The following is a 21,454-nucleotide window of genomic DNA, read 5'->3' as shown; positions in this document are numbered from 1 at the left end:
AGTAAGTGGTAGAGCCAGGAGTTGAACCCAGGCAGTTGGCACTGGAGCCTAAACTCCTAAGCAGTGTGCTTGAACCTTCCTAAAGACCTAAGGAGGTGTGAGCCCCCAACAAGAGGATTGGCATGTATGTCCAGGAGGCAAAGGGCACAGGTGTGATGGAGGGGAGGGGAGGTGGGAACCCAGGCAGGGGAGGTTAGTGGAGGAAGAAGGAATTTCTCTTTGCCCATACCACCCTTCCCCCAGGCCTCTGGCTCTGCCTGCCTAATTAAGTACCTGATTTTTCACCAAGTGTCACTCCCTCATGATTAATTGTCCTGGGTTTCTCATCCCTCATGCTGCCTCCACTGAACTGTGTTCGTAGGAACTGCCTGGCCTGTAGAGAAAAGAAGCTTGTGGGGCTGGACCTCTTGGTGTGTGCATGTGGGGTCCCTGTGGGGATCCCAGAGCAGGGCAGATGAGGAAGAAGAGGGGCAGCCTGCAAGTCTCCAGATCAGGAGATCATGGGCACTAGAGAAATCAGGGACCTAAGAGGCTGAGCGTTTTGGTCAAGGTCACACAGCATTCTGAAACATCCTGGCCACTTGGATCAGAATCCATAAGAACCAGTGGTGTTTCCCCACTTCCAGCCCTCATACCCTGGATCTTTAGGCTCTGAGAGTGCTGGTCTCCAGTTCTGAGTTGTCAGACTATGCCAATCACCCCAGGAAGAGAGTAGGGATCTAGGGCGGCAGGAGGGCAATGGCAGCCACATTTCCTGATGACTAAACTAATAAAGGCTGGGGCTTCATGGAGGCAGGGGTCTGGCTTTGGTGACCTCCAGCCAAACCCCCTCTTGTGGACCTAGCTCAGCCACTGGGCTCCTGACAGTCCGGTTCATGGGCAGCCACAAGATGGTGCTGGGCCCTGCACTGCTGGCCAGTGAGTGCTGCAGCTTCATCCCACTGACCCCTCACTTCCACCTGCAGACCAGGGGCTCCCTTGGCATCTCCCCTTCCTTCCCTCGGGACCCTGATGAAGGATCCGCCCTCACCTATTCTCTTCTGCACAAAACGCCATCCATTGTGCTTATGGCCTTGTGACTCTCCAGTCCCACTCTCATGAGCTCCAGACCCAGATACCCAAAGGCCTCCTAGAGACCTGCCCTGGGTGTCCCCAAGATTGTCAAAGACACCTAGTCCCAATCTGAGCTTATCCCATCTACCACTACCCCTAAAGGGCACAGCCATCCCCTGGGTCCTTTGTGGCTTGTCCACAAACTGTCCTAGCTGCCTCCCTCTTCCTCACCTCCCCCATCCAATGGGCGAGTCACCTCTCATAACTATCGCTGCTCACCAACCCCAACCCACTGCCCAGCTTGAACAGAGACATCTCTCCCCAGACCTTAGCTTCTCCCCTAGCTGCCTGCCTCCTGCCAGGTCTCCTAAATCCATCCCCCATACCAGAGCCAGAGAAGGTTTTCTCAACTAAAATCCTATGGGAACATCCTATTTGAAGTCTGAAATACTCCAGAGTATTTATTTGGGGTCCTTCTGGGTCAGGATTGGTACTGATGACTGAGATGAGGAGAGGAGCTCCAGCATCATGCAGGGACAGACATGCAGCCCCATGAGAGTGCTGCGATGAGGGCTCTGACGACGGCAGGAAGAGTGGGCCCCAGCCTGCCCAGGCGGAGGACAGAAGTAAGCTCAGGGAAGGCTTCCTGGAGGAGGAGATGCCTGAGCTGAACCCTAAAGGACATGCAGAAGTTATCAAGACAGACAGGAAAGGATGTGCAGACAGAGGGAACTACCTGTGCAAAGTCTCAGAGGAGAGAGAGAAGGTTTGCCTGCTGGATGGGCCAACTGCAAGGAGACTGGTGTGGCTGGAAAGCAGGGAGCAAGGCTAGATAGGAGCCAGGGCCCTGAGGAGCTGCGCTTGACCCTAAGGGCAGTGGCAGCCCCAGGAGAGACTTAAGCAGGGGAAGGGGAAGGTCAGGGTTGACTCAGGCTGATCATGCTGGCTGCTGGGTAAAACTCTCACTAAGGAGGGAGAACCTTAGAGGCTGGAAACCTGGTCTTAGTGAGGGCCCCCTAGTTTTGGTGGTCCTTGGATAGCAGAGGAGAGGCTGGGCTGGGGCAGGTCTACCCTGACTGTGCCTAGACTTCCCACGAAGTGCTGGGGCCTCCAAGGGGGCTCGACACTCAGAAGCCCCCACACTTTGGCACCTCGCTCTACAACCCGTCCTCCCTGGCCCAGCCACAACCTACAGTCTCAGGTAGGGCTGTGCCAGGCCATGTTCCCACCAACCTACCCACTTGTAAGTCTTTTTATGCTACCCTTCCTGGAACTGCTCCCTGAAGGTTTCAAGACACCCACAAACTGGAAGGGGAGGGGAGTGCCAAGGCTGAGTGTTCCCAACCCAGAGGGGGTCTACTGCTCACACCCCCAAGGCTCACCCCTCAGTGCAGAGCCCCCAGCCTGCCTCCTCTCCCCTATCCCTTCCCTGCTTTGCCAGGCTAATGGTTGGGGGTGGAGGGAACCCTGTACATTGAAAGCTAATGACTGAGCCCAGACACCTGGGTGGTCATGGCGTGTCCTGCTGAAGGTAAAGACAGATGGGTGTAGAGTGGAGGGGGGAATGGGCATGGGTTTTATGATGGTTCCGTTCCTTTTACAACTATTTGTTTAGTGGAAAGAGTAGAGGGAAAGGCTCTCTGTTGGTGGGGTCAATGGCCTGGAAAGAGCTGAGTGCCCAAGTCCTCTTCCAGTCTTCTGAGCCCCTTCTTTGGTGAGGCCCCACCCCCTTCACTGAACCCCCTGCCCTGAGCCTCAGCCTTGCTGTGACCTTTCATATCTCTTGAAGAAAAATTTTCATTCAGGCCAGAATTGGAACCCTCTTCTCCCTCTCCTAGAATGTGGCGCTCCAGGGATAGGAGGAGACTATTACCTGTGCCCTTTAAGACAAATCAGAGGGTCAGATTCTGCAGTGAGAAGGGACCAGGTCAGCTCTGAGGGAGCAATTTCTCAAGAGTGGGCCCTGGGAACCCCAAATGGTAGTGGAGAGAGACAACCAGCTGGGGCTGGCGTGGGCAGCGTCTCCATTGCAGCTGTAAGGCCCCAGATTTCACTGCACTCAGCAGCGGGTAATCAGAGGCTTTAAGATGTCAGGAGACACAATAAGAGGAAGTTGGCAGGGCTGGGGACTGAAATAGGCGGGGAGATTGAGGCGGGGCACCAACGAGAGGGAGGTGAAGCCTTCAGGGAAGCCCCTCACCCAGGCAGCCCACCAGCTTCTCTCCCCTCTAGCTCTGAGGCCTTTTGCAGCCTAGAATGCAGAGCTGGACTAACCCTCAGACATCACGGTATCCAGCTTTATAACCTCACAGAAGTTAAGACTGGGACTCGGGGAGATTGCATGAGATTGCTAAGGCAATCTAGGTCTTCTGACTCACAGCCCGGGGATCTTGTGGACAGACCTATCTCTGAGAGAGGCCACTATGGCCCAGACACCTGTTTTGATAATTTGATCCTCCTTCATGCCCAGAAACTATGAGCCAGGCCACTAAGGGCCTCTGGCTAGGCAGGGGGAGATAAGGGAAATGTGGGGTTGGTCAAGATGGAACAGGGAAGGACTTGCGGGGGAGGAATGAACAGGAGCGAGCACAGGAAACCTAAAACCCATGTGGGCACAAAACCAGGTGTCTGTGAGCCCACAGAGTGGGAGGGGGCAATGTCAGGCAGGGCTGGGTAGCTGGCAGGGACTCCTTACTCCCCTTGGCCCATCTCCACCCTGTGCCCATCCTCTACCCTTTCTCCTGCACCCTTATCTGTCTTTATGATCCGCCTCCACTTCACACCTGCTGCTGTTTGCCAGCTGTGCCATCTTCCAGGCTTCCTGGAGGGGCACACACCACCACCTCACACAATGGGCCTTGCCGGAGCCTCAGGCGCCACCTCAGCCTGGGGCGGGCGCCTGATCTCCTGATGGGCCCAGAGCCACAGAGGAACCACTGAAAGGACTCTGTACCCAGCTCCACCCATTTTATAGAGAAAGAGACTGAGGCCGGAAGGGAGGTCTCCTCTTCTCCTGCCTTCTGGGCTCATGGTCCACATGCCTCTCTCAGGAAGGCCTTCCCAGGCCTCTATGAGGAAACTTCCCAGATGGGGCAGGTCATATTAAGCGACGTTCTTGAGAATCAGGCGTGGGGATGCTGGCTTAAAGGAGAAAGGGGACATTATAGCACTTTTGACCATAAGATTTGAAAGACCTTCAGCCTTGTCCTGCCGCCTTGTAGACGGGGGCAGTGGAGAGGGGCATGGCTGGCTTGGTTCACACAGTTCTTAGCGGGAGGAACTGCCTGGAGATGTGGAAGGGAAGAGTGTCACCCACCCTGCTGGGGAGCCGAACAGGAGAACAGGAGGTGGGAAGGCTTCAAGAGGCACCAGCCCATTCCATGGGGAAGGGCTGGGACAGAGACAGCATCCAAGAATCCAGGGTTCCAAGGGCCAGGAGGGGCCTCAGGACCACTAGCAGCTCAGCATTCAGGCCTCCGACACCCCCAAGTAGCAATGCTTCCATGGCCTCTGTGAGAGGCAAGTGCCTGGCCAGCCAGCTGCTCCCTGAAAGCCACATCATCCCTGGATCTTGGCCTGTTGGAAAAGCTCTCCCCCAGGGCATGGGGCGCTGACTTGAACACTCCCGCTGGTGCCCACTCAGCCCTTAGCTCCCAACCCAGTGCTCCCTGGGCCCATGATGGCCCTGTGTGCTTCAAAGGCAATGACCACGTCCTCTGTGGCCTGCCCTCTTCTGGACCAGCACTCCTGCCCATCATCACTCTTTCTCATCAGGCAAGTTCCATTTTTCCTCACTGTCCCCGGAACAGCCAGGAGCCAGGAGACCGTGCCCCAGGCCTGGCTCAGCATCACTTCAGGAATGTGGGATTGCACATATCTTGTGATGGTGGCCCATCCGGAAATTAAGGAGGCTGAATTTGATAGGCTGAGGTATCAGAGGACCAGAGGGTGCTAGCCCATATTCCTAAAGTCATGATTCTGCATTCCATCACAATGAAAATGATATCAGACATTTAGCATTCAGTATGGATACCTTTGAGTGCTTTACATGTATTAAACTCATTTAATCCTCCCAACAAACTATAAGCATTATCATCACCACTGTACAAACATGAAAACCGAGGCACAGAGAGGTTGAATACTTTGCACTAGGTTGTACAGCTCGTAAATGGGGAGCTGAGTTTGAACCCAGGCAGTCAGGTTCTAGAACCCCCAGCAGGGCACTGCCTCTGATTTGCTCTCAGATACTGGGCTGACACTGTGTGTTCCTGGTCTAGTGTTCTGTGATTCTGTGAGAACCTCCCAGGCAGTTCTCAGAGCCTGCTGGGGTTCTAACTGATGAAGTGCAGCCCCAACATCCTGAGACTCAGCTCTGAGAAGCAATTTAGAATCAACTCTCTAGGAGAAAACCTACCAGCTACCCCTTTCCCTGTGCTGTCCACTCCCTAACACACCACAAGAGAAGACATCGCTTCTCCCCTCTCTGCTGAAGTCAGGGGCCTGGCCAAAGAGCCTGCCTGGCAGGGAAGCTGAGGACCTTGGAAGATACCCCAGGCCTGAGATCCTTGACATGTGAAAGGACAATGGGATACAGAACGGCTCACCGGACTTTCCCCTCCTGGGGCAGCTCATGGTGGGGGTCCTCACACACCAGCCGGGACTCTCTGTCCAGAAGGTAGGTGTAGACAGTCTCCTAGGATGGAAGGCACTCGTGAGACCCTGCGGAGAGGCCCTCCCAGCTGCCCAGTCCCAGCCTGTATAGAGGTCTGAGTGACAGGGTCACAGACCCTTTGGGAATGGGCTCAGGCATCTGTTGGTTTTTACTCTGCAGGTGATTGTAAAGTGCAGTGAGGGAGGACACACTCCCTTAGGAACTTAACCCCTCACCCTTTCTTCTTGGAGGAGGTTCTGGGCAGGCAGTGTGCCATAACTCTGCCGGCTTTCTTTACCTATCACCCCAAATCCAAGGCATGGGAAAAGGGTCTGATGCGCTGAAGGTGCCGACAAATCCTACCCCCCAACCCCAGGGTATCTTCCATGATTCCAGCCTCAGCAAACAAACTGAGCATCCACACAGGCAGGCCCATACCAGGAGGGGCTCAGAGGCCCTGGAAGCTTCCCTCCTGACTCAAGAAACACAAACACCTCTATAAGAAACTATACACTGTGACCCAAGCCAAGAGGGCTTCCTGGAGCAAGTGACCTTGAAGCTATAAATGAAGTGGGAATTAGACACATTTAGGGAGTGGGTGAGGCACAGAAGAATGGCTTCTGTGCCAAGTTGCAGGCATGTCGATGTAAAGAGAGCACAGAGCATTTATGGAATTAACAGTGGCGGCAGGGGGCACAGGAGGTGGGTTGGGTCAGGAGGGCTGAACTGCAAGGGTAGGTAAACCAAGCTGGGGGCGGATGCCCAGGGGCACCTGCCAGGCAGGTGATGAGCACTGAGAGACAGAGCAGACTTGTGTTTTGGAGTGATCACCTCCTGGAGTGAGATCACAGCTCTGCTAGAAGCTTATCAAGTCTTCAGCTTGTCAACCCACCCTCCCCCGGGCCCAGAGCAGACTTGGCCTCAGTTCCAGCCCATGTCCTGGTGGAAGAAGTTGTCCTCACTGACCCACAGGTGAAAATCCACATTCTTTCCAAGCAGGACTGGCTCCCCTTAGGGGTCTATACCAACTCCCATTCAGCACAGCCCACAAGGTACTGTGACAAGGGAAACCCAGACACCAGCGAGGGGGCTAATTATCCTGAGAGGAGTTGTTTTCTCAGTGGGAGGATGAAGGGCTGTCCTCTCTGCTGATGGCATCAGAGGAGGTGACACTGGGGCCAGGTACTGAGGGCCCACCCTCAGGAAGTGTGGAATCCCTCGCAGCAGGAGCTGCTTTCGGTGACTGTGAGAGTCCACAATCGTGCCAGCCAGTCTTTGCTGCCCTTGGCTGTCCCCAGCCAGTCCACACCCTCTCCCAACACCCAGGGGATGACCCAATCCTACTTCCAGAGAAACCAAACCAAGCCCAGGGGTGGCATGGGCGGGGAATGATAGGGCCTGAGGGAAGTGAGAGGGGCCTACGAGGCCAAGGCCTGGGGCCGCCTTGTCCTCCTGGTAAGGGTCTAGGTGGGAGTTCAGGGATGAAGAAATCAGTGGAAAGGAGGCCACCCACCCCTTATGGTTATCCAGCCTCCTTCTTGTCATCTGACCCCACTAGCAGCCTGGGAGGGGCCTGAGAGATTTGGCTCAAAGAGGTTAAGAGACCAGCTGGCCCCAGGCTCACACAGAAGCCTGCCCTGGCAGAGACAGGGATGGGCGATGGGGGGTGGGGATGCAGGGAGGATGTCGCTCCTCATTTCACATCCGGATGTCCGTCTGTCTGCCACCCCCTCACTTGCAGCCCTCTGGGTTAAAATTAGCTGAGTTTATGGGAGAGAAGGAGGGAATCATTTCAGACACATCAGCGCCATCTGTATTTGGGGCTGCCTGCACAATGGGTGCTGATGAGGGGTCCAGGTGCCAGCGGCTCTCCTCACTTAGGAGGCAGGGAGACCCCTCACTCCCCACCCCTCCCTTCTGGATGAGCAGAACCCCTGACTCCCCACCCATCTCCAGAGGCAGGGCAGACCCCCTCCATCTCCCCACCCATCCCTGGAGGCAGAGCAGACCCCTCCATTCCTCACCCCTCCATGTAATCAAGCCAGGGCTCCCCCAAGTCAGGGCTTCCCTAGCTCATGCAGGCCTCTTGGATGGGCCCTGGTAGACATTTCCCATAGTCCCAGGAACATAATTGCCTGACCGCAGCTGTCTTTCAGCCCCCAACTTCGGGGATAAAATTAGTCCAGTTTAAGGTATCTATGCTGGCATAACCACCAGGCACCCTATGAAGACCCAGCCGGTCACCTCCTCCTCCTCATCCCAGGGCAGCCTCAGTGGCCACAGAGGGGCCCAGGACAGCCTTGCAGACACTGACCTGCCAGTCCCCACTCCCTTCTTTCCAGATGTTTCTCCACCCCAAGCCAGATGTTGCCTCAGTCCCATTCTTCCCTGGGAGGATTTATTTTTGGGTGCCAACACACCACCCACTTCCTACCAATTTCACGCTCAATAAAGCTCACCCATTAGTCCTCCTGGGCTCTGAACTTCTAGGAGGTTTTGTAAAGGCAGAGCTAGGGAGAGGGAACAAGGGTGCTTAGGTGCCAAGCCCCATCTGTCCCTGTCATACTGTGTGACCTTGGGGAAAGTGCCCTCCCTCTCTGTGCCTCGGGTGGTTCATCCATCAAGCAGATTCAGACACAATGGGCTCTGGTTGGGTGGGGTGGGAGGGGGTAACATTCTGAATTAGCCTTATTTCCTGGAGCAGAGCCTGAACTTGGCCAATGTCTTGAGAAGGGGAGAAGACATTCCAACCCACAGGGACTGTTTACACATCTCCTCCAGGAATTCTTCTGTGCCCCTTAGGCTGGGTCAAACACCACTTCCCAGCTGACATCTTCCCAGCAGGAATCTCCTGCTTCCCTCTATCTGGCACAACCGAGACACTGCTGCTTTGGGTCTTGAGGGCCAGTTTATCCATTCTACTACCTAAGGAATGAACAGTAGCCATCGGAGCCAGGTTGGGGAATGGCCTGGGGCAGCTGAAGAGGGGCACAGTCCCCTCACCAAGGTACTCTGGGCGCAGGCAACCATAGTGAGCAGGTGACCATGGGCCTAGGCAACTATTCTCTAATCTGCAACCTCATCCATGGTGTTGGGATGGGTCAGAGAAAAGCTTAAAGATTTCTAGAGGTCACCTTGTCCAGCCTCCTGTCTCCAGGCAGGACACTTTAACTCAGCATAGATCCATTTATCAATGCTGAGCCCCATTCTAGCACCTCCCAGACCTGGCATCAAGGAAGTTCTTGTGCATGTCTACCCTCAACCCCTCCGGCTGTACATGTTTGAAGGCCGACCTGACCCCACCATGTCCCAGCTGTTAGCCTGCATAAATCTCTTCCATTATCTGAAAGCATCATCTTTCCAGCTCAGCTCTTAGGCCCCTTCTATGTCAAGACATTCCAGGATTCCTCTACAAATACATTCTTTGAGGCTTAGTTTCAGCTTTTTCTCCTCCAGGAAGCTCTCCCAGAACATACACCCAAACCCTTCACTTCCCCATGAGAGTCCTCTAGGCAGGGACTCTGCTCTTCCCTCCTTCTCAGCCCTGTGTGAAATACAGCAAGGAACTGGGCAAAGGTTTAGGGGGTGGGGAAAATGTGGAGCAAAGCACCTACCACTCTGGGAAGCACGGCTGAGAGGGCCTCCTTGACAGCCTGTTGCAAGCCCACAATGTCGATGACAGAGCCTAGGCTCAGCAAAACATCCTGGAAGAGAGGAAAGGGCAGTGAGGGCCTTTTCCAGGTAAGTCAGGGCAGTCCATCTACCCAGAAGGCTTTGAGCACAGACTCCCAGAGCCCAAGGCCCTCAGCTGAATCCCAGGATCTCAGAATCCAGCAAGAGTAAAGGCCTTAGAATGTCTAGTTCTCTGCATCTTACAGATGGAGAAACCAGCTCAGAGAAGGGTCAGGGGCATAGCAAAGAAGTCACAATAAGTCTAGAGGTCAAGTCTGGACTAGACCCCAGGTCCCTTATCCCTCAGCTTAGGACAACTCTGGCATAGTAAAAAAAAACACAAGCTTCCACATTAAAACAAAGCAAAATAAGCAAACAAAACCCCCTGATTTGAATCCTAGCTGCACTACTTATTAGCAGCACATGCCTTGGTAAGTCCGTCTTCTTATCTGTAAATTGGGGGCAACTATGGCTCTCTCCCCTACAGGTTGATATGAAGATAAAATGGAACTGAGTCCTAATAGTGCCTCACAGAGTAGCTACACAGAGTAGATGTTCAGCTAAATATTCGCTGAATCTGGGTCCCACTCATTTTCCCCAGGAAGTGAAGAGGTCTCCCCCAATCATTTTCAGCCTAGTGAGAGGATGGGTTGGGAGTAGAAAAAGTCCAAGGGGTACACGAACCCACAAGGCGGGAAGAAACACAGCTGTGCCAGCCCCTGGCAAGATAGGAGAGAAAGGAGAAATCAGCCTTGACTGCCTTACAGCCTTCCTGTCCCAGGAGCAGGCCTTGTCCTTGGAAAGGGGGAACAGAGACAAGAAAGGTCCCTGCTTCTCGCTCTATTAACTTGGCGAGAGCCACAGGAATCAAAGAGAAGGGTAATGGAACAACGGATCCAGGGCCAAGGCAGGATCATGACTCATACCATCCACTCAGCCATGCCCTCCCCGCTAGCCCTTGGAAGTTCTTTCTGATGTCTTCCCTGTGGGATGGCTAGGTCTGTGTTCAAAAGGCAAAGTGATTAACTATAAGCTGAAGGAGACATAGCTTGGCCCCCATTCATGTAAAAATGATATGAGGTTGAGGGTCTTAGTGGACCATCAGCTCAGCATGAGTCCTTAGTGTATGTATGGCTGGTAATAAGTACAAATGCTGAAACTGCATGCCATATTAATAAAGATCTGTTAACTTTAGATGATGGCTTCCCCACTTCTACATGCTGATTAGACCATGCCTAGTTCAGAGGAGGTGACCCATGTAAGGAGGAAACTGGAAACCAAGTCCTATATATGACTCACACTGGAGAACCTGGGCACCTAGCCTAAAGCAGAGCAGACCCAGACCCTGGCCCCAGGGACAGCCTGGAGACCCATATGATTTCAAGGAGGCTGGTCTTGGTATAGTGGGATGAAGGACCTTCTTCTAGGCTGAACCATGCTATATAGGCAGAGGCCACCAGGAAAGAGAGAGGAAATGAGCTCCCCATCCCTGAGGGTGTGCAAGAATGGGCTAAATGTCCATTTCTCAGAAAGGCCACAGAAGGGAGCTCTGCTTTGGTGTCCAGATGAAGCCTGTGGTCCAGGCTTCAGCTCCAAACTTCACCCTGAGTCTTCTTGGATTCAGTTTCCTCCCAGATCCCACCCCACCCATCCCAGTCCTATGTTCCAAAGAGGGAGGCAGCAGTGGCCTTTCTCCCTGAAAGCTTACTTGGCATTGCTGTCCCATGTGCCAGCATCCCTTTGATGCCTCCCACTCCTCAAGGATGAAGATATGTTTGGTCAGAGAGAACATTTCTGCCCTTGGACATCAGACGCTGCTGATTTCAAACATTAATAATCCCCAAACTGGATCAATTGTCCTTAACCCTTAGGCATTCCTCATCACAGTTCACGTACCCTCAGCACCACACATAGCTGGCCACATAGCCCCAGACCCTTATTCTTGCAGAAACACCCCAGCACGCCTTTAGATACCCTCTAGGTATGCACACAGGTTCATAGGGGTGCAGCTCTTTCTCAGTAACACTGGCACATACCATGTACATGTGGGCTACTGTGGCCTTTTGAAGTCAATTCTGTAGACTAAAGACAGAAGGAAGAGCTGATGCTCCAAATAATCCCAGAATAAAGTCTGCCAACCCAGGCTCCTCAGCCCAGGGCTCCCAGGGCGGGCTCCAGAAGGTGGTGCTGGTTCAAGTCTGTTTTTGCCTGGAGGTGGATGGGGGTGTGGGGAGCAGACAAGCTGAGCCCTGAGGGGCTCTGCCCTTCTGTGGGGTTTGATGTGTGTGCTATGGAAGCCGGAGAAGAGCAGTCAAAGTGATGGAGTGAACTCTAATGTGGGGGAAGAAATTTTTCAAAACCACAGGCTTGGGACAGCTAAGCCTCACCATTTGACAGATGAGTAAACCGAGGCTCAAAGAGAAACAATGTCCCATCTGAGGTCAACCAGCCAGTCAGGGCAGAACCCGATCCAGAACCCAAATCTCTGGATCTCCAGCTCCTGTCTAGCTCCTTCTCTGCACCCAATCCCCCCAGCTCCCTCCCCAGGGGGCTTAGAGGAAATATTCTGTCCTTTGTTCTGATTGGTGGGCTCCTGACCTGCCCTTTACTTGGATTGGGGGATGTCTGGACATGTCCTTTAGTGGAATTGGCAGGTGCTTGTCTGGCCTTTGTTTACACTGATCAGTTTTCTGTGACTACAGGCTAAGGGCAGGATGTGGTGGGGAGGGGGGAAGGGAAGCAAACTTGGGGCGAGCTGGGGCAGCAACAGGGAGGGGGCTTCATGGCCTTGGCCAGAGTGGGCTCATGCAGACATGGCTGATGAAGCCTGGGGCTCTCACCTAGCATTCCTCTGTCTGTCCACCTCCTGGCCCTGCCCTGCCTGCCCCAGGAGTGGGGTTTCTGGGTGCAGGAACCACAGCAGGGTAGGACCACTTTACACCTGGCTCCTAAAGGGGCCTTCGAGACTTGTTCAAATACCACCTCCTCCCTGAATCTTCCTTACATGTCAGAGCAACTTCACCTCCACCACATCAGCTCAGGGAAGGAAACAGCCCAAATTCCAAAGCTCATGAGGTGCAGCTATGAGAGCAGAGCAGCTGCCTCAGTGAAGGGAGGAGTCAGTGGAGAGAGCTGAGAATGCGCACAACTCTGCCCAACACACATGCACACACCCTCACACAGACATGTACACAGATAAAAATGCAACCATACATACAATGCATGCACAAATACACACTTAGGCATGAGCATCTGTGCACACACATGCACGTGTGCACACATGCTGCACACACACACAGCCCAGGCCCACAGTGGGTGAAGAAGGTCATATTTCCTGCCCGCCTAGCTTTTTTGAACAAACATCAGCATAAATATCAGTGTAACAACAAGTGGTTTCCCAGACCCCAGAGGAGAATTTGTGGTGTAGAAAAGAGTAGTGATTTCCAGTCCTGTCCCAGACTGACTACAGAACTTCTGTGTGGCATTAGCAGGCCACTTTCCTCTTCTCAGCCTCAGTTTCCTCATTAGTAAAAATGGGTCTTTACAGCTCTGCAGCATATAGTTATGTGGTTTTGTCATTTAATTCAATGAGGATGGGTGAATGGATGTGTGAATGAATGGGTGGGTGGATGAAAGAATGGATGGATGAATGGGTTGATGGATGGAAGGATAGGAGGAAGGGAGGGTGGATGGATGGAGGGAGGGATGGATGGGCAGGTGTGGGGAGCCTTCCTGCAAGTCTGTGGTTGGAGGCAGGGCCAGTCAGCACTGTAGCCACCCACTACCCACACAGTACCAAGAAATGGCAGTCTCTTCTGAGTCTGGGCTCCTCTGGAGCCAGTGCTGGGGCAGGACCAGGTTTTTTACTCTTTTGGGGGTTGGGAAGAGGTCCAGAGCAAACCACTAACTCCTTCTCAATGCCTAGGATGTTTTGAAGCCAGAGATCTTGGCCTTATCCCTTCTGGTGCCACCTGTACAGAGACTCATGCCCTTCTTGAGGGGCCAGGTCAGTGTCACAAGCTGCTCACCTGTCTCGTCTCTGTGAGTCTCTATGTCTTTCCCCACCTCCTTAAACCCTCCCATGGCTCCCCAGCTGCCTGGAACCTAGAGCACCCCTCCCCACCCTTTGGAAGGAAGCCTCACAATGCCTTTCCTGGTGGCTTGGCAGAGGGGCATGACATCAAACCCAACTGTCAAGAACCTCTCAGGACTCAGGCTGTGTGACTGGGACTGGCCATACAGATTCATCCAACTGTGCTGGGTCCCCTGGGTTGGGGACCTCTCTCTGTAGGCCTTGTTGTCCCCTTCTCTGGGGGATGTCCTTCAAGAAGCCCCTGGGCCTTGAAGCCCTCATACTCTCTATTCCTCTTCCCTTCCCTCTGGGGCTGCGTCTCCCGAGCCCCCTGAGTGGGTCTCTCTCCTTTCTGCGTCTCCCCTGGTCCATGTTCTTCTCTCACAGCTGCTCTCCTGTCTCACCCCCATGAGTCTCAACGTCTCAGTGGCTTTGCCCACTTCCAAATCCTCTCTCCTCTCAGTTGGTGTCTCCTGCCATCTCTCTCCTGCACACCCCCACCCCCACCCATTCCTGTCTCTCCTGCCTCCGCCTTCCCCAAACCTCCAGGGAGTCACCTTGAGAACTTGAGAGAAAGCACGTGACCCAAGATGGGTACCCACAGGATGGGGGAGCCCAGGAAGGTGACCATGATGGGAGAAATCAGGGGTGCCAGGGCAGATGCTGTCTGTACGCCTGCTTCCTGCCCTCTGTTCTGGGGGGCAGGATACACAGTCTCATCTCAGAGAACAGGGCCCTTCAAGGGTGAAGGAGAATTTTTCTATCTGTGCCCTGCGTGTGCCTGGCACTAGCAACCCAGCTGCACTATGGGGTGTCTGGCAGCAATCCCCCAAAGAAGGCCTCCTGGGGGCTCAGACCACAGAGTCCACTTCAGCTGGGCCTCGGACTCCAGCCTGAGCCCAGAATCCCAAGCTTATTCTGCAGCTCCTTGCTGCCTCCTCCCACGCATGCCTGCCACCTGCCCGAGGAACTGCCTCTAACAGACCCTGCTGCTTAAATACTCAGAGAGGAGCTGCCTGTGAGCACCAAGATCTTGTATCCCCAGGCGTCCTTTCAACAAGGCTGTGCCAGATGGGGAGGTGGGGGTGGGGAGGGGGGCAGGGGAATGGAGGACAAAGGCTTGGGGACTCTTGGGAGACCTGATCTGAAGGAACGGGCAGAACAGAGACCTGGGCCACAGCCGGACTAGATCAGATGTCAGTCCTGGCTTGAGCTGGGTGCCAAGATTAGGGGAGGGAAGTCACCTTTCTCAAGCACCCGCTGTGTCCACCAGCAACTTGCAAACTTGAGTGCGCACCAGGACCCCCGGGGAGCCTAACAGCCAGTGCCAGGGTGCACTCCCAGTTTCTCATACAGCACATCTGGGCTCAGCTTTCCCACGATGGTGGTGCCACGCGGCTGGTGCAGGGGCCACACTGAGACCCCGGGACATACAGTGTCTTTAATCTTCCTAGGGACCTGGAGGGGTGCCTGTTGTGATCATCCCATTTTCTAGGTAAGGGGAGTAATGGGAGGGGACTTGTGCAGATGAGAACAGCCTGTCCTCTGATGGCAAATCTGTGCCACCCAGACCACATGAGGGGGACTCCGCGGGGAAGGCCGTCAGGAGAGCAGAGGCCGGGAGGAGAAACTGAGGTGGGACAGTGGGTGACGTGGGACAAGGATGTGTGGAAGGGGCCTCTCAAACTCAGGAGCCCTGCCCTCAGGGAGGGGCCTGTCCCTCGCCCTCCTCCCTCCCCCTCCTCTGTTGCCCTCTGCCCCTCCCCCAGCCGCCTCCTCGTCCTCCCTTGCAGACTCCGGCTTCAGTTGTTACTCCAACAGGGCCGCGTCCCCAGCCTCTGAGCCACACTGGAGACACGTGCACTGTAGAATACACCTGAGCCCAGTCGTGGCGCCCCCCGCCCTCCAGGGCGTCTCCCCCCTCGCTAGGGAGCTCGGTCCCCACACTGCTGGCTCCTCCCCTCCAATGGTCACAACCAGCTCCTCTGGCCCCTCACCCTTTCTGAGTCAGTTGCAGCTTCTATTCTTCTCCTGCCTTCTCCAGAATGCCCCTGGATTGTCCCAAGGCCCCCCAGAACCCTCATCCCTCTGAGACTAGGCTTGGGGGTGGATGAAGGATGGGAAGGAGGAAGGAGCTGGGGAGGGAAGGTAATATGTGCCAACAATCAGCTCACCAAGGGCCTGACCCACTGGGACCCTTCAGTCCCCAGAACAAGGAACAGCCAGAGTGGGCAGAGGTGGGAGAGAGGAGCTGAGCACGGGGAGGGGAAGGTGGCCATGAGAGACAGACCTCAGATCAAGGAGGGCCAGAACAGGCATATGGTTTCTCCTACCAGCCCCCCACTTTCAGCTGCCTCATCCACACAGCAGAGCCAATACTGACCTGCACCTCCATCGCCCACCTTTCCCTTGGTGCCACCACCTTCCACCCAGGCACCTCACCAGCAGCCCCCTTCATGGCTGTCCCAGTCATCTTGGTCACCTGAGCCTCTGCTGTCCCTGACTCCTGGCATAGAGGGGCAGTCACAAGGAGGCAGATGTAAGCTTGCTGTGAGTCATGCCATAAGAGAAGAGCCTGGGCAAGAGGAAGGGGTGAGCTCCCTGTCCCCAGGGGTGTGCAAGTAAGGATGGGGCCCTGCCTGGGAGTCTGTGCCCTGGAGAATGGCTGGCCTGTAGCTCTGTGATCCTTGATCCAAAGTATCTTCAAACTCAGCCTCCCTCCCTCAGATGGCCCTCATGATGGGTTAGGAGCCAGACAAAGCAAGGCCAGAGCCCCTGAGAAGCATGGTGGTCCAGCAGAAAGGGAGGATGGAGCTGTGGGACCAGCAGGAACAGTGTCAGAAAAGAGTTCCAGGAAATAATGGCCAAAGGAACAATTGGATACACGGATAAATGAATGACAAGTGACTGACCGGCCTTCGCTGGGTCTCCCTCCAGGAACATTTTGTCATTGCCCTGCTGTAGGAAAATCTGACCCTCCCAATTCGGGGTCTTACAGCCCTGTGCCTCCCCCATCATGGTGTGGCATGGGCCACACGCCCAGTCTGGCTCCCCCATCAGACTGGGAGCTCTCAGAAGACAGAGGCATGTCCTGCTCCTCCCTGGGTCCCCAGCATCATCCAGGCCACCACAGGAGGTGTTTGCTGAGCGATAAAATGACCAGCTGGATTCCTGTGTGCCCAAACCTACTGGGCTGTGAGGGGCACGTGTCATCACTGAACAGGAGGGCCGACCGCATGATCTCTGTAGGTCCTCTGGCTGGGAAGACAGCTGAGACTCTCAGGGTTTCCCAAGCCTGGCACAGTGACTAGACAGAGGAAAAGGAGCTTTAGGAATGAGGGCTCCTTGTGCCGAGAGCCTTTGGCAACCTTTCCAAGGCATCTCGTGGGTCAGGAGGTCCTTCACCTGTAGGATTATCTCCCGGTGCAGACAGGGCTGAGGACAGCATGGCAGGACAGAAGGACTCTTCCTTGAGAGGAGCACTATCACTGTCACTTTCTTTCATGAGTAAGGTCACCTCCTCCAGACAGGCTTCCTGGGTGGGTCTCTTGTTCTCCTCCCAGGCCTCCTGAGTATTCCTGCAGGACCAGAGCCCAAACTCCAGCTTTATGGGGGGTAGACTAAGGCCAGAGGAGGCAGGAAAGGACTTGCCCAGGGCCTAGCCTGGAGGCAGGGGGCCCTTGCCGTAGCCCAGAGCCCTTCTGGACACACTAGGCTCCCTTCTTCCTGAGCACTGTTACCTTTGGGCCCCTCCAAATCTCTGCCTTGGCTGCGCCCCTCTAAGATGCAGGATGGAGCTGGGTGTCTTCCTGCACATCAGGGACTGGGCCTCTTGTCTTTTCTGTTGTGCCAGACACAGGGCCCAGAGTGGGAGGTAAACGCTGGATGGCACTTACCTGGCACAGGGTGAGTGTGGGCCTCCGGAGGGCAGGGAGAAAGGGCTGGCCTGGGGAGGTGCAGTGGGGTGGAGGGAGGGTGGACCTGGCAGGGTGGTCTCCTCTGGGACAAAACAGAGGAGAACACAGGGGAGCTGCCAGGGCCATGGCACCTGCTTTGGGGCTCTCCCTGCTGGTTCTGAGCTCTCTTTTCCCTACTCCTCAGCATTCTCCATGTCTGTCCCCCTTGCTGTCTATCTTCCCTGGTATGCGTCTCTCCCACAGTCTCACTGCTGGGACCCATGACTGTATTTGGCTCAACCTTCAGGGCTTGGCCCATCCCAGATGGTCCCCAGATCGGGGCCTGGGGTTTAGGGGAGTATGAGAAAATGACTGGGACAGAGACAAGACCGATTCATAGGCAGAGGGACAGACACAGAACCAGGAAGGGACCCTGAGGACAGACCAGGGAGGGGCACGGCTGGTCAGGGTCACAAAGCCTCCCCAGCCCTGAGGGGGAGATCCTGAAGACAAAGCCAGATTTGGAGGGAGGAGTGGGGTCCACCCTTTCCCTCTGTGCTGACTCCTGACCCCCCTCCCTTTTCCCTGGCCATGCAGGAATGTGTGAGTACTTTTATTGTTCCTAAAAATAGCCCTTCTTTATTGGGGTTGGAATGAGGAATTTTCTGGGCTGTGTTCATTTCAGGCATGCCCCTGCCTCTGGGTTCCCATCCACTATGCTCCCCAGAGTGGGGCCTCTGTGACTGCCCCCACCCTTACCTGCAGTATTTGGTTAAAACTTACATCTGACTGTAGTCCTCCTTTTGTGAGACCACCAGGGCTCCAGAAGCCGGGATAGGCTCTGAGCTCCCAAGCCTATGGGCAGCTGGGCATGAAGTGCTCAGCCCTCACAGTGGGGTCACTGCTGCTCCTCCTGACTCCCTGAGCTCCAGCCACTTCCTGACTCTCCAAACTTATCCCCACCCCCAACCCCTTCCCCACTCCACCTCCAGGCCTTGGCTGTCCATTTCCATCTCCTGCACCTGACCATCCTCAGTCCTCTCCTATGTTCCAGACCTGCCCTGGGCTGGTCTGCTCGAGTGCCCTTCCCTGCTGTGCTATGCTCTGTGGCCTGTCCTCAGGTGCTCACAACTCAGACTGTCATCCTCCCCTCCCGCCCTCCCTGCCCACTGCCGATCAGCGAGGGCTGGGCGGATACCTGCCCCACTCTGGGCAGCTAGAGGAGCAGCCCTTCGCCGGGTAAGGTGGGAGATCAGTGTGGAGACACTGCAGGCCTGGGGCCCTATGCTCTGCCCTGAGCCCTACTGGGCCCCTCCTTCTCCCCTCCCCAGCTTTGGTTTTCTCTTCTGCACCCTAGGCCTAGAATGTCTCTCTCTCTCTCTCCATTTCTCCAGGGAAGACCCATCCAGTTTCACCTCTCTGCCTCCATTGTTCAGATCAGGGACCTGAGCCCCAGAGAGGGGAGGTGATGGACCCATGAGCTCCAGGGAAGCTGTCCATGGGCCTGGGCCCTACATCATCAGGTAAGGCTCCAGTCACCGGGCAGGATCTTCACACACCCCACCCCCTGCCCATTCTGCCCAGGCAGGCAGGCTGGCATCCAAAGTTATTTGCCTTTGGAGGGCCCAGGAAGCCAGAGAACAAACATCCGGAGTCCCTGGAACTTCTACTCTCTCTCCTTAGATTCCAAGAACCCAGGAGACATGGAGTGTGCTAGCATGCATGCGTACACACACACACACAGTCCAGGGCTGGGTAAACACATGAACATGGGAGATCTCTTGGGATTGTTGCTCTGGTGAATTTGTGTAGGTGCTTTAGAGGCCCAAACCCCCCAAAAGTTGACAATGATCCCCCATTAGACCCTACATAATTTTGTCTTGGTAATGAAAATCAAAATTGCTTTTGTGTGACTTTTCTTATCGCAACATTCCGGATACACTTAATGAAACTGGCCATTTTGCTCACCCTGTGGGGGCTCCTTCTTTGCTGGCAACCTAAGCACGTATGTGCCTGCCCACAGTCATCCATAATGCGTGTCCCCACAGGCCATCACGGAGCCACAGCAGGATATAGGCCTGTTGGGTCACAAGGAGAATGTCTGTGTGAAAGTACATGGGTCTGTGACTGTGTGGGAGAAAGTGTGTGAGTGTAAATGCCTGAGCACCCGTGTCCACATCTGTGCATGAGCTATCTGCATGTGCAGGTGACCATCACAGCCTGTGTGCTTTGGGTTGTCAGTGTCTATACGAGTGTCTGCAGTGAGTGTGCGGCTGTCTGAGGGACTGTGAGTGTCCTGGGGGCTGGTTTGGTGTCCAAATGAGTGAATGAGCATGTGGCTGAGAGTGGTGGCATCTGTGCAGGGGGGTCTGATTCTCCTTTGCCCACGGATCCCTCCATCGCATCTGCCAGACCTGGGCTCACACCCCTAACCTGCTACATGTTACTTGTGTGGCATTGCACAAGTCTCTGAACCTTTTTGGGATCAGTTTCCTCATGTGTAAAATGGTGCCTTCTCCCAGAGGTACCGAGAAGTCTAAACCAGCACCATATGAGTCCTGCCTAAGCTGGGGCTAGGTCACCTCTGTGAAAGTTAGAGAGAGGTGACCCCAACTTTCTGGGCAGATGCAGCCAGGGGCAAGGATTCAGGGGGGCTAGGTTTCAACACCTCCCCACCACTGTTGGAGCCGCTGTGAGGTTGGAGGCAGTGGCCCTGCAAGTGACAGAGACAGTTACTCCCTTGCTTCCCAGCCCCACTCCAGGTGGGCAGCTCGTGACTAGAGGGTCTCTGACTCAGAACTGGGGTGGACATGTTCAGACGAGACTCTGAGAACATCCACCGGCTCCTAACTTCCCCTGGGGCTCGACCCCACTGACCCAGCCTCCAGCTGTCCCTCCCCAAAGGCTGAGAGAAGGCCCTACAGAAGCCATGAGGGGGACTGACCAGACCTGGGATGCAGGGGCAAGCTTAGCGGGCCAGATGCTCAGAACCACCCCTCCCGGCCCAACTCCCATTGTCAGACAGGGAGACTGAGACATGGAGAGAGCCAGGGACCACCTGCTCTCCTCCCCAGAGACGCCCAGGCAGTCCAAGCTTCTGTCTCAAAACCTCTGGGGCTGAAAGTGGGGAGACCCAAGCTCTGGACTCTGTTGGCTCCTGAATGGAGCCCAGGAGGCTGGTGGGAGTCCCAAGAGACAGGCACTCACAGACCTGTGCCCTCAGCTGCTGATTGGTGTGGACCTCCTACCCATCCCCACCCACCCAACAGGGGCCAGATCCCCTGCTGGTGTGATTAACCAAATTATGGGTTTTTCCTTGAGCAAATTGCTTCGGCCTAATTGAATAAAGCTGCAGGAGCCTGGGCTGGAGGCTGACAGTGGGTGTGGATGGCAGGAGTCAGGGGAGGAGGGTGTGGGAGCAAGCTGGGGGGCGGGGTGGGGGGTGTCTAACAATGCTGAGCAGGGGACAGAAGGGGTGAGAGAGGGAGAGGAGGGCTGTGGACACAGGAGAACACATTACTCACATCCGTAAGCCTCCCTGCACACCCACCGGCGTGCCCCACACACTAGGTGCCTGGGTGCAGGGAACTGAGTGGGGGTGCTATGGAAAACAGTATGGAGGGTCCTCAAACACTTAAAATCACCATATGATCCAGCTCTTCTGCTTCTGCATAAGTACCTAAAAGAATTGAACGCAGGATCTTCAAGAGAGATTCGTGCACCGTGTTCACTGCAGCATTATTCACAATAGCCAAGAGGTGGAAGCAATCTCCATGTCCAAGGATGGATGAATGGATAAACAAAATGTGGTAGATGCCTATAACAGAATATTATTCAGCTTCAAAAAGGAAGGAAATTCTGAAACATGCTACGACCTGGATAAATCTGAGGACATTATGTCAAGTGAAATAAGCCAGTCACAAAAAGACAAATACTGTGTGAGTCCACTTACATGAGGTACCTGGAGTAGTCAAATTCATAGAGACTGAAAGAAGAAAGGTGACTGCCAGGGGCTGGGGGGTGGGGCGGGGTGGAGAGTTGTTTAATGGGTTTAAGTTTCAGCTTTGTAAAATGAAAAAGCTATGGAGGCTGGCTGCACATCAGTGTGAA

At 54.8% G+C, this 21,454-nt stretch overlaps 1 protein-coding gene across 5 annotated transcripts in view; it reads right to left on the bottom strand.

Moving 5' to 3' along the window:
• Positions 1-21,454, bottom strand: part of PDE2A (phosphodiesterase 2A) — an 87,448-nt gene that overhangs the window by 21,172 nt on the left and 44,822 nt on the right. For all 5 annotated transcript variants that reach the window (XM_073216034.1, XM_073216037.1, XM_073216033.1 and 2 more), the window contains 2 exons: positions 9,319-9,408; positions 5,658-5,746 (listed from right to left, as the gene is read on the bottom strand). In XM_073216034.1, the coding sequence (XP_073072135.1) occupies positions 5,658-5,746; positions 9,319-9,408 (179 nt within the window). The remainder of the gene's footprint in view (positions 1-5,657; positions 5,747-9,318; positions 9,409-21,454) is intronic.

The sequence above is a fragment of the Manis javanica genome, chromosome 11 (assembly GCF_040802235.1).
Source record: "Manis javanica isolate MJ-LG chromosome 11, MJ_LKY, whole genome shotgun sequence".
Classification (NCBI taxonomy): Eukaryota; Metazoa; Chordata; class Mammalia; order Pholidota; family Manidae; genus Manis; species Manis javanica.
Note: the sequence above shows the minus strand (reverse complement) of the source record. Positions and strands in the feature narration are given on the sequence as shown.